The 13,249-nt window shown below is 43.5% G+C and overlaps 1 protein-coding gene across 3 annotated transcripts in view; it reads left to right on the top strand.

Annotated features, from left to right (window-relative positions):
* The window catches only part of MOB1B (MOB kinase activator 1B), a 164,771-nt gene that overhangs the window by 138,612 nt on the left and 12,910 nt on the right, over positions 1-13,249 (top strand). For all 3 annotated transcript variants that reach the window (XM_030190633.1, XM_030190635.1, XM_030190634.1), the window contains exon 4: positions 5,292-5,425. In XM_030190633.1, coding sequence (XP_030046493.1) covers positions 5,292-5,425 — 134 coding nt within the window. The remainder of the gene's footprint in view (positions 1-5,291; positions 5,426-13,249) is intronic.

Raw genomic sequence — 13,249 nt, 5'->3', positions numbered from 1 at the left:
ACAGGTACTCAATTTTTTATGTTATCAGGCTTATTTTGTGGAATGATCTTCCTTTGTCATTGAGAATGATTGATAAACTTCACCAGATTAAAAAAAGCTTTAAACTTCACCCGTTAAAAAAAAAAAAAAAAGCTTAAAAAACTCACCTGTGCACATCTGGTACCTTCAGTGATGCTGACCTTAAAGATCTTGTTGGTTTGTGCAAGTGAAAGGTTGTTGAGATTACTGACGGTATTAAATCCATTAAAACCTTAAAAACCAATAGTAAATCTTGTTTCTAATCCTAAATTCTACTGGCAATCAGTGTAAGCTGGCCAATACCCCTGAGATGTGATCATACCTGGACAATCCATACAAGACTCTAGCAGTCGCATTCTGTGCTAACTGTAAAGCCCTCAATATCTTTTTTTAGTAATCCTATCAGTAGTCTGTTACAATAATCAAACTGTGGTGTTATTATACTTTGTTTTACCATCCTAAAATTCTCCACAGAAAGCAATCCCTTTAAACGCCCCATTAGTCTCAAATTTATAAAAAATGCCCTTTTCCATCTTCTTAACATGATCCCTCATGGAAAGAAGGTGTCTTCTTTCTTTTATAGAATATTAATGTAACAGGTAAAATATTTGCCTGTAAAGTGCCAAGCATTTGCTAACCATAGAGATGGTGTAAGTGCTTGGGCCTAAATGCTGGAAATACTTAACTTCCATAAGTTACACAACACGTGAGTCCTGCCCACACTCTATCCATGCGTATGCCTACTGTAAAAGATGTTATATGCATATATTTATACAGTAACACTTAAGGCATATTTTCAGCACTTATGCACATATGTAGCACACGTACGTGTGTATATGCTCATAGTCTAATAATTTATACACATATTTAGCATGTAAATGTTAGCTCCCATTTTATAGAATTATCCCTTGCTGTTTACCGTCACTCAGGATTTTGAACAGTCACTTCCTCTGAACTACTTGTGAGGGCAACATTAAAACCATGATACAATTTTTTCATTACTTTTATTTTTTGTAACCTGACAGCTTCCTCCTGCTCCTTTGGGTTTCCAGTTCATTTGGAATCATGTATTTATATTTGATTGATTGCCCTTACAAGGTAGGTAGCCCATTGTGTTATACAATAAAGGACTTAATCATAAAAAACCCTAATAACATCCTATCCTATACATCATAGTTCTTTAACAGCCAGTCTAAAAATATGTAGTTTATGATTACTAATATCCTTTAAATTAACCAGCCCTACTTCCCAAGCCTCAAAAATGACTTCACAGATAATTCATTGGGAAGAATTCCCAAGCAGCCATCCTTTCCCTCAATTTGAGTCTTCAGTCGCAATTCTCTGAGGAAATTTTACATACCCTACCAATTAATTTTTGTCCAGTTACTGCTGAAACTGTTCTTGACTGGAGACCGTTTTAAGGTGCTTTCTAATGCAATTATGGGTCCTAAATCTAGCTACTAGGTGCTCCTCTTGTACAGTGACTGACTCTACCTTGGACAGTATGGTGTATTTGACTTTGCTTTACATAGTTGCTGTTTGCCTTAAACCAATGCCTGCCTTTTAGACTTGGACTGACAAGTCAGAGAGTTCTGCTATATTTTGAAGTGATAAAGGAAAACACCCTTTTTTCACTTCCATCCTGGCCAGTGGGTTATATACCCTATAGGCAGATGGAGGCAGAGAAGGATTGGCTTTCTAGCTTGGCTACACCTATTATGCCAAGGGCTTGAGAGTAGATAGTTCTTCTCTGCCTTCATCAGGTCAGGGAGAGGATTAGCTGGTTTAGCATATTTTGAAGATCTGTGGTATCACAAAGTAGCACCACCTTATGAACGCCTGCTAAAGTGGTTAGTGCGGGAGTGTTCCCTCTCAGGGCCACAGGCTGGTGGACCTGAGTAAACCTGTCAGATGCTTTTCTCCTACATTGGGGGAAGGGACTTTATGCATATCCTCCAATATCTCTCATAGAGAAGACTGCTGAAACTCAAGCAAGACCACAGAACTATATCATAATTGCGCCTTACTGGCTGAGGCAGATCTGGTTTCTTCTTCATTCTGGAGTTCTCCACTAAAGATCTGTGGAGAATGGAATATTTTCAGACCCGCATCACGCAGACTGAGGAATCTTTTTCATCCTAACTTCCAATCCCTGGCTCTCATGGCTTGGATTTAGAGAGTGTAGAATTTGAATCCTTAGACTTGCCAGAGGGAGTCTCCTGCATTTTGCTGGCTTCTAGGAAAGACTCTGCTAAGAGGTGGTGTTACTCATTTAAGTGGAGGAGGTTTGCTGTCTGGTGTAAGGGCAAGGCCTTTAGTTCCCCTCTCCTGCCCTACACAGAAACTGCTTTGAATATCTCTTGCACCTTTCTCAATCTGGCTTGAAAATAGACTCTGTAAGGGTTCATCTAAATGCAATCAGTGCTTATCACCATGTGGGAAGTAAGCCCATCTCTGTATAGGCTCTAGTTAACCTCATGAGAGGTTTGCTATTGAAAAATCCCCCTGTCAAACCTCCAGCTGTCATGGGATCTCAACATTGTCCTCACCCAACTTATAAAAGTTCCTTTTGAGCCACTCGATTCCTGTCATCTGAAATATTTGACCTGGAAAGTTGTGTTTTTGGTGGCAGTCACTTCAGCTCGAAGAGTCACGTCAGCTTCAGGCCCTAGTAGCTGATCCACTTGACTCTAAGTTTCACCATAATAGAGTAGTTCTCCACACGCACCTCAAGCTCCTTTCTAAGATAGTGTTGGAGTTCCATCTTAACCAGTCAGTTGTCCTTCCAACATTTTTTCCAAAACCACATTCCCATCCTGGTGAAAGTGTACTGCTTACCTTAGACTGTTAGCAAGCCTTAGCCTTCTATCTGAAGCGGACTAAAGTTCATAGACAGTCCACCCAGTTTTTTGTTTCTTTTGACCCAAACAGGATGGGGACAGCCATCAGCAAATGCACAATTACTAATTGGCTAGTATATTGCATCTCCTTTACTTGAGCCTAGGCTGGGTTGACTCTGGAGGATCATGCCAAAGCTTATAATGTCAGAGCTATGGCTACGTTGGTAGCCCACTTGAGGTCAGCCTCCATAGAGGAGATGTGCAAAGCTGCGACGTAGTCATTTGTACACACATTCACATCTCATTACTGCCTTGAGCCATTATACCTGATGTGATGGCCGGTTTGGACAGGCAGACCTTCACAACTAGATTGTAAGTATTTTCAGGTTAATTAACTTCCAGGCCTTGACACGAGTCCCTATTCTCCTAGCTTTGTTGTTTTCAGTGAGCTTGGTCGCTATGGGTTTCCCAGCTGTAAGAATACGAAAGCCTGCTTGTCCTTGGAGAAAGCAAAGTTACTCACCTGTAGCGGGTGTTCTCTGAGGACAGCAGGCCAAGTATTTTCACATACCCTCCCATCTCGCCTTGGAGTTGTATTCTTTAGCTATCGTGTATTACTGAGGGACTCGCGCTTGGGTGGTGGGCAGGAAGGCACCAGCGCATGCGCAGTGGGATGCTAGTAGAAAGTTCTCAGTCTCGCTAGTCAGTGTCCGCACTGGACTCTGTCAGATGACGTCACCCATCTTTGAGTATACTTGGTTTGTTGTCCTCGGAGAACACCTGTTACAGGTTGAGTAACTTTGCTTTCCTTGAAGCCTGCTGTACAAGACCAAGACCCACCTGGGAAGTTTAAGGCTAGTAAGAGTAGAACTGTCAGGCAAGTCAGTAGTCAGATACATGTCAGAGTGGTCTGGGAATCCTCTGGGCCTGGAGGAGGGGGTGGGACTGGTGTGAAGGTTAGGGGGAGGGGACTGGTGTGAATGTGGTGCTGGTGGCAGTGGGGTTTGCTTGTGTGTGTGTGTTAGAATGCCCTATGGTCCCTTAAACCTGGGTCCTCCAGGGTTGTAGTGCTGTGTGTGTCTGGTAGCGCTATACAAATGCTAATAATAATAATAATTGTAGGAGAGAGGCCACTTCTAGAATAAGGAAAAAGAGGTTATTTGTTATGTTTATTGCAGTATTTTTATTCTGCTTTTAACCAAATAGTGTAAAGCGGATTACAATCTCAAGAAGACTTCCAAATAGAAGGAATTAACAAGAATATTACTGGCTACGTTCTTATATTCAAAAGATCTTCATCCATTTAATAAATCTAAGATTGTTGATTTAGAAATAGATACTTTTTAAGAGCCTTATGAAAAGACACACAATGGTGTTATTAGACGAAGTTAATGTAAGTTTTTAACTTTGTCAGTAGGTTACTGGCTACCCTGCTTGGCTACATTACCTACTAGCCCAAGAGCTTGAAAATGGATAGGAATTCTTCTCTGTCTCCATCTGTTGGTAGGGTGACATCTTGTTGGACTGGTCTGGCAGGATTAAAGGAAGTGAAGTTTACCAGTAAATAGCCTCAAAATAGGTTCCTATTTAGTCTTTCAACCTAGGCAAATTGTTATTAAAAGTACTCTCAAAGAACGGCCCCTTAATGTGGTATGCACTGTTAATAATTTTTGCTAAGTTCCGTTATGCCTTTGCTTTTCCTATACTTAGATTTTTAAGTACCCACATATTTTCAGAGCCTCTCTGGTCAGGTGCTTGCTTCCTGAAAGAGATTGTATAGCTGCTTTCATAGCACTGTTACCGATTCGAACATGTGGCATAAAACATAAAATGGATACCTGTTCTCCCTTTGTGTATGTGCATTTTTTTTATTAGAATAACTTTGTGGTGGCTCAAAGTATAACATTTGACCTTTTCATACACACTTTTATTTTAAAAAAATCTTCTGCTTATTCCCTATTTTTTTTGTAGTTTGCCCTTGCAAGAGGGATTTGGTGGGTGCTGGTCTTGCTATGCATGTAGCTGTTCACACCTCAGCAGTGGTTAGAATCCTATTGAGTTGACAGAAGAGGCTAGAAGTGCATTTTTGCCATACTTGCATAACTCTTCAGTGCACAGAGGAAAGGGTGTGGACCCAGGCTGAAAGGTGTGACCAGTTAATTTGCATAGTAATGTAATAGATGACAGCGGATACAGACCACTTGGCTCCATCTAGTCTGCTCAGTTTACCCAACTGCCAGGAAAAAGATCAGGTTCACACCTTGAGATGAAAGTCTGAGAACTTTCCATTCTATTCTATCACAGTTCTGGAGATTATGGTTTAAAAAGGAAAGAAGAGTGGAAATGGAAAGTAATGGCATGGGTACCCTGGGTATAACTGATGGTGCTTTCTACATTGAGAGTAGGTGACCTATGTCTGTGCTTGCTTCCTAGGTACGAGTACCACTGGGCTGATGGGACAAATATAAAGAAGCCCATTAAATGCTCTGCACCAAAGTACATAGATTATCTGATGACTTGGGTGCAGGACCAACTGGACGACGAGACGCTCTTCCCATCCAAAATAGGTAAGTATGGTGTAGACTGGGGACTGGAACTGAAATGTCTCTGCAGTTGGGAGAAAAGTGGATATGAGCCTGCCATGAAAAGGTTTGCCAGCCTCTGGCTAATGGAGAAGTAAACAGCAAACACCCAAGATTTTTATTAAACACAACAATTTTTTTTTTAAAGTGAATTTAGTGTGCATGAAAGGTGGCAGATTGACAGCACTGAAAGCCTAAATCCTTTGTTTATCAACAAAGTAGATGCAGTACAAAAGTGGAAGTGTAAGGCTTCCCTGCTCTAGAGTGACTTCTTCTACAGTGGGAGTCTTTAGCGCCTCAGTTTGGTGCAACGCTATGCACTTTACCACACAAATCCTACGGAGCGGATTTTATGTTTCAACGGTTTTTATTGATGACTTGAAGAAATACAAATCCGACTCAATACCTTAACGGTGTTATACCATTACAATTTTAAAATCATAACAAAACAGGGGAGCTACCCCACTACTTACAGTCATCACGTTTTTTCCCAACTTTTTCCCCATCCCCCTCCCTCCCCCCTAGCCATGCTTTATCAACAGTGTTCACCATGGCCAATATACAAATAATAACTTTCATTGATGTGTTAGCACAGCCTTCCCTTCTCCCATATCCACATGCCAAAATAATATGTTCAAAACTCATATGTTCCCCCATCTCTACGGAGCGGATTTTAAATCTCAACAGTCTTTTTTTTTTTTTTTTTTTTTTTTTTAAAGCCCAATTTGTATTCCATTTTCTATGATACTTGTTTCATGCTTTGGAAATTCTTATATGAAAAGACTGTTTACAGAGACTCCTGAGGCAGGTCTGTGGCCGAAAAATAGTACTGTGTCAAGTCTCCTGTTAATAATAAACTTTAAGTATCCAAACTTTTCTCGTTCATCTCCTGACTTCCTTGGCTTTTCCTGTTTGCTTTTCATAGTATTTCAGCATTCCGTTGCCCAGGCAGATTTCCACGGACTATCAATAAAGATGCCAGTTGGTGCAAAGCTATGATGGTGGTTTTAGTGATGTGAACAGCTGACCACCTGGAACTGGACTAAGATCACCTTTTTAAGGCCCTACTGACCGTTCCCTTCAAGCATTGCAGTTCTTCAATACAGTTCTTTTAGTGCTTTGTATTTGTGTTTGTGACTGTAGGTTGGCAATAACATCCACTGGTGAAAAAACTGCCTTTCTTTTCTCGATAGAAGATATGGTATGGTGGCTGTAGAAAGTTCTACATCCCCTTTAAAAGTTCTTTGTACTTTGTAGTCAGTGCATCAGACTTGTAATCTTTTAAATGATGAAGTCTTTCCCCTCATCAACATATTATACTCCACATCTTTCAGGTGAAAAATGTTATGCCAAAGAGACAAAACTGAAATGTAAAATTGGGTAAGTTTCCACCCAAATTTACTTACAATAATCCAATGCACACAGTATAAGAAGCCGACCTTCTCAGTGGATAAAGGAGAAAAATACCTCAGAGACCTCACGAGGAGCAAAAACGATTGATTGCTTGCTGCCTCCATATGGGTCATTACTTATTCTTTGTTCAACAAAAAAAACTCCCAAATCCAAGTGCTCATTTTTAATAGTGTGTTTTATATTTTTATTTCAAATTTTATAATGCCATTTGGAGCATAAGATAAGGGGAAAGGGGATTGGACTTGATATACTGCCTTTCTGTGCTTACAATCACAGCGGTATACATATTATATACAAGTACTTATTTTGTATCTGGGGCAATGGAGAGTTAAGTAACTTTCCCAAAGTCACAAGGAGCTGGAGTGGGAATTGAACTCAGTTTCCCATGCTTTCAAGCCGCTTCACAAACCACTAGGCTACTCCTCCACTCAAGATAGGTGTCTTTATGCTCTAAATGGTGTTTTAAAATTTGAAGAAACATTGAAGACAACATAAAGAATTTTTATAAAAATATAAGAAACACTGTATTAAAAATGAGCACTTGGATTTGGGAGTTTTTGTTGTTGATCAGTGAATGAGAACTGACCCACATGGAGTCGGAAATCAATCAGTTTTGCTTCTCTTGAGGGCTTTCTCCCTTATCCATTGAAGTCAACTGCTTATACTGTGTGCATTGGATTATTGTAAGTAAATTATGTTGATTAGCACCAGTCAAGTTACTGTTTTGTTCTTATTAGTAAGTTTCCAGCCCCTTGAGTCAATACTTGGTGGACATGCCTTTGGCAGCAATTATAGCTGTAAGTCTATTGAAATAGGTCTCTAGCAATTTGCAGTCCTAGACAGTTCGTTTCGCAAAACCTTTCAAGCTTAGTCAAGTTTTCCTGGAGTGTTGATGGCCAGGAATCTTCAAGATACGTGTGTGTGTTTTGGATTTAGCTCTCATCTTTTTCAGTAGTAGCTCAAGTTGAATTACATTAAGGTACACCAGGTATTTTTCTGTTCCCAGAGGGCTTACAGTTTAATTTTGTACTTGCCCAAGATCACAAGGAACATCAGTGGAATTTGAAACTGGCTTTTGGTGGTTGTCAGCTTGCTGCTGTAACCACTAGGTGGCTACACTTGTGTTCGCAGATGTGTCTGTCAAAACAGAGAAGTTTAGGTAAGAGTTTTGTCAGATACACTCTAGCAGCTTGACTTTTGGAGATTTGTTGCTTTTGAAAAGTTTCCTTAGAAGTGTTTGCTCAAATTCAGAGGGCGGGATTCTTTTTTATAGAACCAGTTCACCTGTGGTAACTTATTCATAGCCACATCCTTCCTACTGTCCCAAAGTGGGGGGTGAACATTATAGGACCAGGTGGCTGCTAACAGGTGGAGGAGTGGCCTAGTGGTTAGAGCACTGGTCTTGACATCCAGAAGTGACTGGTTCAAATTAGCTGCACAGGGATAGCAAGAATCCCATGGGGATCCCCTCCCGGTTTGCAGGGATGGACCAGGTCCTGCAGGGTTCCAGTGGAACTGTGCTTTACTTTCCCTCTGAGCCGCAGGGTGCCCTCCATGCACATACCTCAAGGTGACGGTCTAGTGGCTTCAGGGCAGGAAAGATCCTCACTCTTTCCTGCCCGCTGCCGCTGATCCTCATCTTGCTGCCACCTCTTGTTTAAAATGGCCACTGAGACTTCAAGTGGCGGTCTTGTGAGACTTCTGGAATCATTGATCTCTATGGCTGCCAAGACTTCAACATCCACTGGGAGTGCTCCGGCATTAAGGAGCTTTCCACCTCTCTCGACATTGGGTGCCGAGATTAGGCCCCGAGACTTGTCAGCATTGGACCCGACCCAGAGGACATTGTATGAGTTCGATGTCATCCTCTTTGGCACCGAAGGACCACGATACTGAGCATTGGGGAAAGCCCAAGAAGCACAAGCATAGGTCCTCATCGATTCACAGTGCCAGGAACACTGGGGAATTGGCTTCCCCAGTACCCGAGAGGTGCCAGCATAGGGAGGAGCGCTTCCCCTCTTTGGAAGAGGTGCTAGTGTGCAAGTCTCTGAGCAGCCAGGTCCCTGTTTCCAGTTTGACATCAACACTTTCTCAGGCTACCTCTCTCCCGATTCCCCCACCTGTGCCAATGGCTTCCTTTGAGCATGTCTGGGCCATGCTCGGGGAGGAGCTGGTACAGATGCTGCAGCTGCAAACCGCTCAGGCATCGAGGACGCTTGTGCCAGCTGCATATCAGCCCCAGATTCTTCCTGAGGCTCAGCCCCAGCCCATGCCTGTTTAGAGATCCTCCATGCTGGCGCCTTGAAGGGTGTTGGTGTCGACATCAACACATATAGTACTATGCTCGACATAGGGGGAGGAAGCTTCCCCCGAGTCGGACGGGGGGGGGGGGGGGGGGGAGTAGACATGGTTCCATTGAGCTGAGATAGGCCAGACTCATTCAGCCAGGTCTGAATATGGTGAAGAGTGAGTGGGGACCATTCAAGGGACTTGGAAGAGGACCCACATTACTTCTCAAGAGACGTAAATCTCCACCAGAGGGTCTCTCATTCACTGGTTTTTGTTTGGGAAATGGCTTTGAGTATCTCATTTATGTTAGAGACGGAGGAGGAGCCTAGGTCAGGAATGTTAATTGTCCTAGACTACGAGTCTCCTCCAAAGGAAGGGGTTACAGTACCATTGCACCCTATCCTTAAGGATGCACTGACGATCTGGGAATCTCCCCTCTTAGTGCAGGTCGCACCTAAGAAAGTGGATACGCTGCTTCACCACTCTGGTAGTCAAGTCCGCCCTCAAATAAGCTAGGAGTTCCAGGACTCATGCCTCGGTGCCCCTGCGTAGGGAGGCTCGGACACTGGACTTGTTTGGGAGGAAAGCTTTTCTGGCCTCAATGCTTATTGCCCGCATTCAGTCCTACCAGCTCTACATGAGCCTTTACTTGCAATGTTTGATCCACAGTGTGCTAAGTTTTGCAGATTCTTTCTCATAAGAGCAGGCCACAGAGCTTTGCCCACTGGCCAGTAAGCAGCTGGAGTATTGGAAATACCTGGCCAAGGGCACGTACAATTCTTTGATATAGTGTCTAGACTCTCTACAGTGGGTGTGTGAATGTGCATACTCTTAATTGCTGCATGTCTATGACCTAGAACCAGCAGTTCAGGAGATATTCATGGACTTTCCATGCCGAAGTGCCAACCTGTTTAGAGATAAAGGTAGAAGAGGTTGCGTACCTCATGAAGAAACATACAGATTCTATCCAAACTCTGCCTCAGCAACCTCCAGCTGCAGCCTCCTCTTCTAGGAGGTTTTAGAGTGGGCCTAGGTGGTGACCATACTACTCATGAAATCGTAGATTTCCAACACATTCTAGCTCTGCCCAGACCCAGCATGCTCGGCCTCAACAATCCTGCCCTTTGAAGCCATAGCTGGCTCCCCGGTCAAAGCCAGGGACAAGCTTTTGATCAGCTCCAGGAGAGAATAGCCACACTCAAAGTAACAGTTCCAGACAGCCTACTAGTAGGGGGGGAGGCTGAATTTTTACCAACCCAGGTGGCCCTTTATAACCACTGACAGGTGATTCTTAAAGTCTGTCTTGGTTATGCCCTGCATTGGCATCAAGGACCACCAAATTGCCCACCGAGAGCTTTGTGCATCAGCACTCAGAATAAGCAAGTACTTGTAGAGGAAATCTCTGCCCTTCTACAGTGCAGTCAAACCCGTGCCACTGGGGCAGGAACGGGTGCCTAAGAAGATGGGGAGATTTCGTCCCATCTTAGACCTAAGGGCCCTGAACAAATTCCTTGTCAAAGAAAAGTTCAGGATGGTTTCCCTGGGCACCCTTCTCCTCATGATTCAGGCAAATGATTGGCTATGCTCTCTGTACTTAAAGAATGCCTATACCCACATTTTGATACTTCCCATTCACAGGAGGTGTCTTCAATTTCGGATAGGGAAACGCCATTACCAGTACCACATCCTGCCATTTGGCCTCGCATCAGCTCCCAGGGTATTCACCAAGTATCTAGCAATAATAGTGACCTATTTACGCAGCCTGGGAGTATATATGTTTCCCAGTCTGGAAGATTGGCTGGTCAAGAACACATCGCAGGAGGGGGCATTAGAGTCAATGTACCTAACTATAGGAGTGTTGGAGCTACTAGGGTTTCTCATAAACTACCTCAAGTCCCATTTCCTCCCAGTTCAGCAATTGGAGTACATAGGAGCCCTGCTTGATACGTTGCAGGCTCAGGCTTTTCTCTGACAGACATAAGTACCGCCATACTGGGAAAAGACCATGGGTCCATCAAGCCCAGCATCCTGTCTCCGACAGCGACCAATCCAGGCTTCAAGAACCCGGCAACCCCCCCCCAAAAAAAAAAAAATGTAATAATGTTCAATGGACTTTTCCCTCAGGAATCTGTCCAAACCCCCTTTAAATTCTGTAAGGCCAGCTGATGTCACTACATTCTCGGGCAACGAGTTCCAGAGTCTAACTTCACACTGAGTAAAGAAAAACTTTCTCCTATTTGTTTTAAATCTACCATATTCTAGCTTCATCTTGTGTCCCCTGGTTTTGTTGTTTGAAGTGTAAACAAATGCTTCACATCTGTCCGCTCTAATCCGCTCATTATCTTGTAGACTTCTATCATATCACCCCTCAGCCGCCTTTTCTCCAAGCTGAAGAGCCCTAACCTTCTCAGCCTTTCCTCATAGGGAAGTCGTTCCATTCCCTGTATCATTTTCGTCGCCCTTCTCTGCACCTTCTCTAATTCCTTTATCTTTTTTGAGATGCGGCGACCAGAATTGGACACAATACTCGAGGTGCGGTCGCACCATGGAGCGATACAACGGCATTATAACATCCCCGTGTTTGTTTTCCATCCCTTTCCTAATAATACTCAACATTCTGTGCGCTTTCTTAGCCGCCACAGCACACTGAGCAGAAGGTAACGTCTTATCAACAATGACTCCCAGATCCCTTTCTAGGTCCGTGACTCCTAACGCGGAACCTTGCATGATATAGCTGTAATTCGGGTCCTCTTACCCACATGCATCACTTTGCACTTGTCAACATTGAATTTCATCTACCGCTTGCACGCCTAATCCCCCAGTCTTGCGAGGTCCTCCTGTAATCTTTCACACTCGTCCTGCAACTTGACGGCCCTGAATAACTCTGTGCCATCTTTTGTCAACTTGACAGCACTAGCCTCACAGGTCCACAGCAGCAAGCAGGTCACGGCAGATGTTGATATGGTGGGCCACATGGCCTCAACAGTACATGTCACACCCATAGCACAGCACCATTTGAGAGCGGCCCAGTGATCTCAGGCAGCTGGAAATCTAGCGGATGCAATCCAGATTCTGCCAGCCTATCTCTGTACAGCCTCTAGTTGTTTGCTTCATGAGAGGTTTGTTACTGTCATGGAATCTCAGCGTTGTCCTCACCCAACTGATGAAAGCTCCTTTTGAGCCACTTTTTTCCTGTCATCTGAAGTATTTGACCTGGAAAGTTGTGTGTTTGGTGGCAGTCACTTCAGCTCACAGAGTCAGTGAGCTTCAGGCCCTTGTAGCTGATCCACCTTTACTAAGTTTCACCAGAACGGAATAATTCTCCGCATACACCCTAAGTTACTTCCTAAGGTAGTGTCTGAGTTCCATCTTAATCGGTTAATGGTCCTGTCAACATTTTTCACAAAACCACATATCCATTGTGGATAGAGTCTACTGCATACCTTAGAATGCAAGCCAGCCTTAGCCTTTTATCTGGAGTGGACTAAAGCCCATAGACAGTCCACCCAGCTATTTGTTTCTTTTGACCCGAACAGGATGGGGGTAGCCATAGACAAATGCACAATTTCGATTTGGCTAGCATATTGTATCTCCTTTACTTATGCCCATGGTGGGCTGACTCTGGAAGGTCATGTTAAGGCTCATAGTGTCAGAGCCACGGCTATGTCTGTAGCCCACTTGAGGTCAGCCTCCATAGAGGAGATTTTCAAAGCTGCAATATAGTCATCTGTACACATTCATTTCTCATTACTGCCTTGACCAGGATAGCTAATGTGATAGCTGGTTCGGGCAGTCAGTCCTGAAGTATTTGTTTGTTGTCTACAATCCAACTCCATCCCCTAGGCTCTGATTTGTTCTGTTCCAGGCTAAAGCACCACACCTAGTATGTCTATGGTTTTAGGTTGGCTGAATTTCAGATCTCGATGTTTTGAGTCTCATTTGTCATAGTGCTGTTGTTTTTGGAGAGCCTGGTAGCTATGGATTCCCATCTGTAAGAAATACATCAGTCTGTCCTCAGAGAAAGCAAAGTTACCTGTAGCAGGTGTTCTCCGAGGACAGCAGGCCAAGTATGCTCACATAACCTCCCACCTACCCTTCTATTCCTTT

The sequence above is a fragment of the Microcaecilia unicolor genome, chromosome 2 (assembly GCF_901765095.1).
Source record: "Microcaecilia unicolor chromosome 2, aMicUni1.1, whole genome shotgun sequence".
NCBI lineage: Eukaryota > Metazoa > Chordata > Amphibia > Gymnophiona > Siphonopidae > Microcaecilia > Microcaecilia unicolor.
This window is presented reverse-complemented; position numbering and strand designations above follow the sequence as displayed.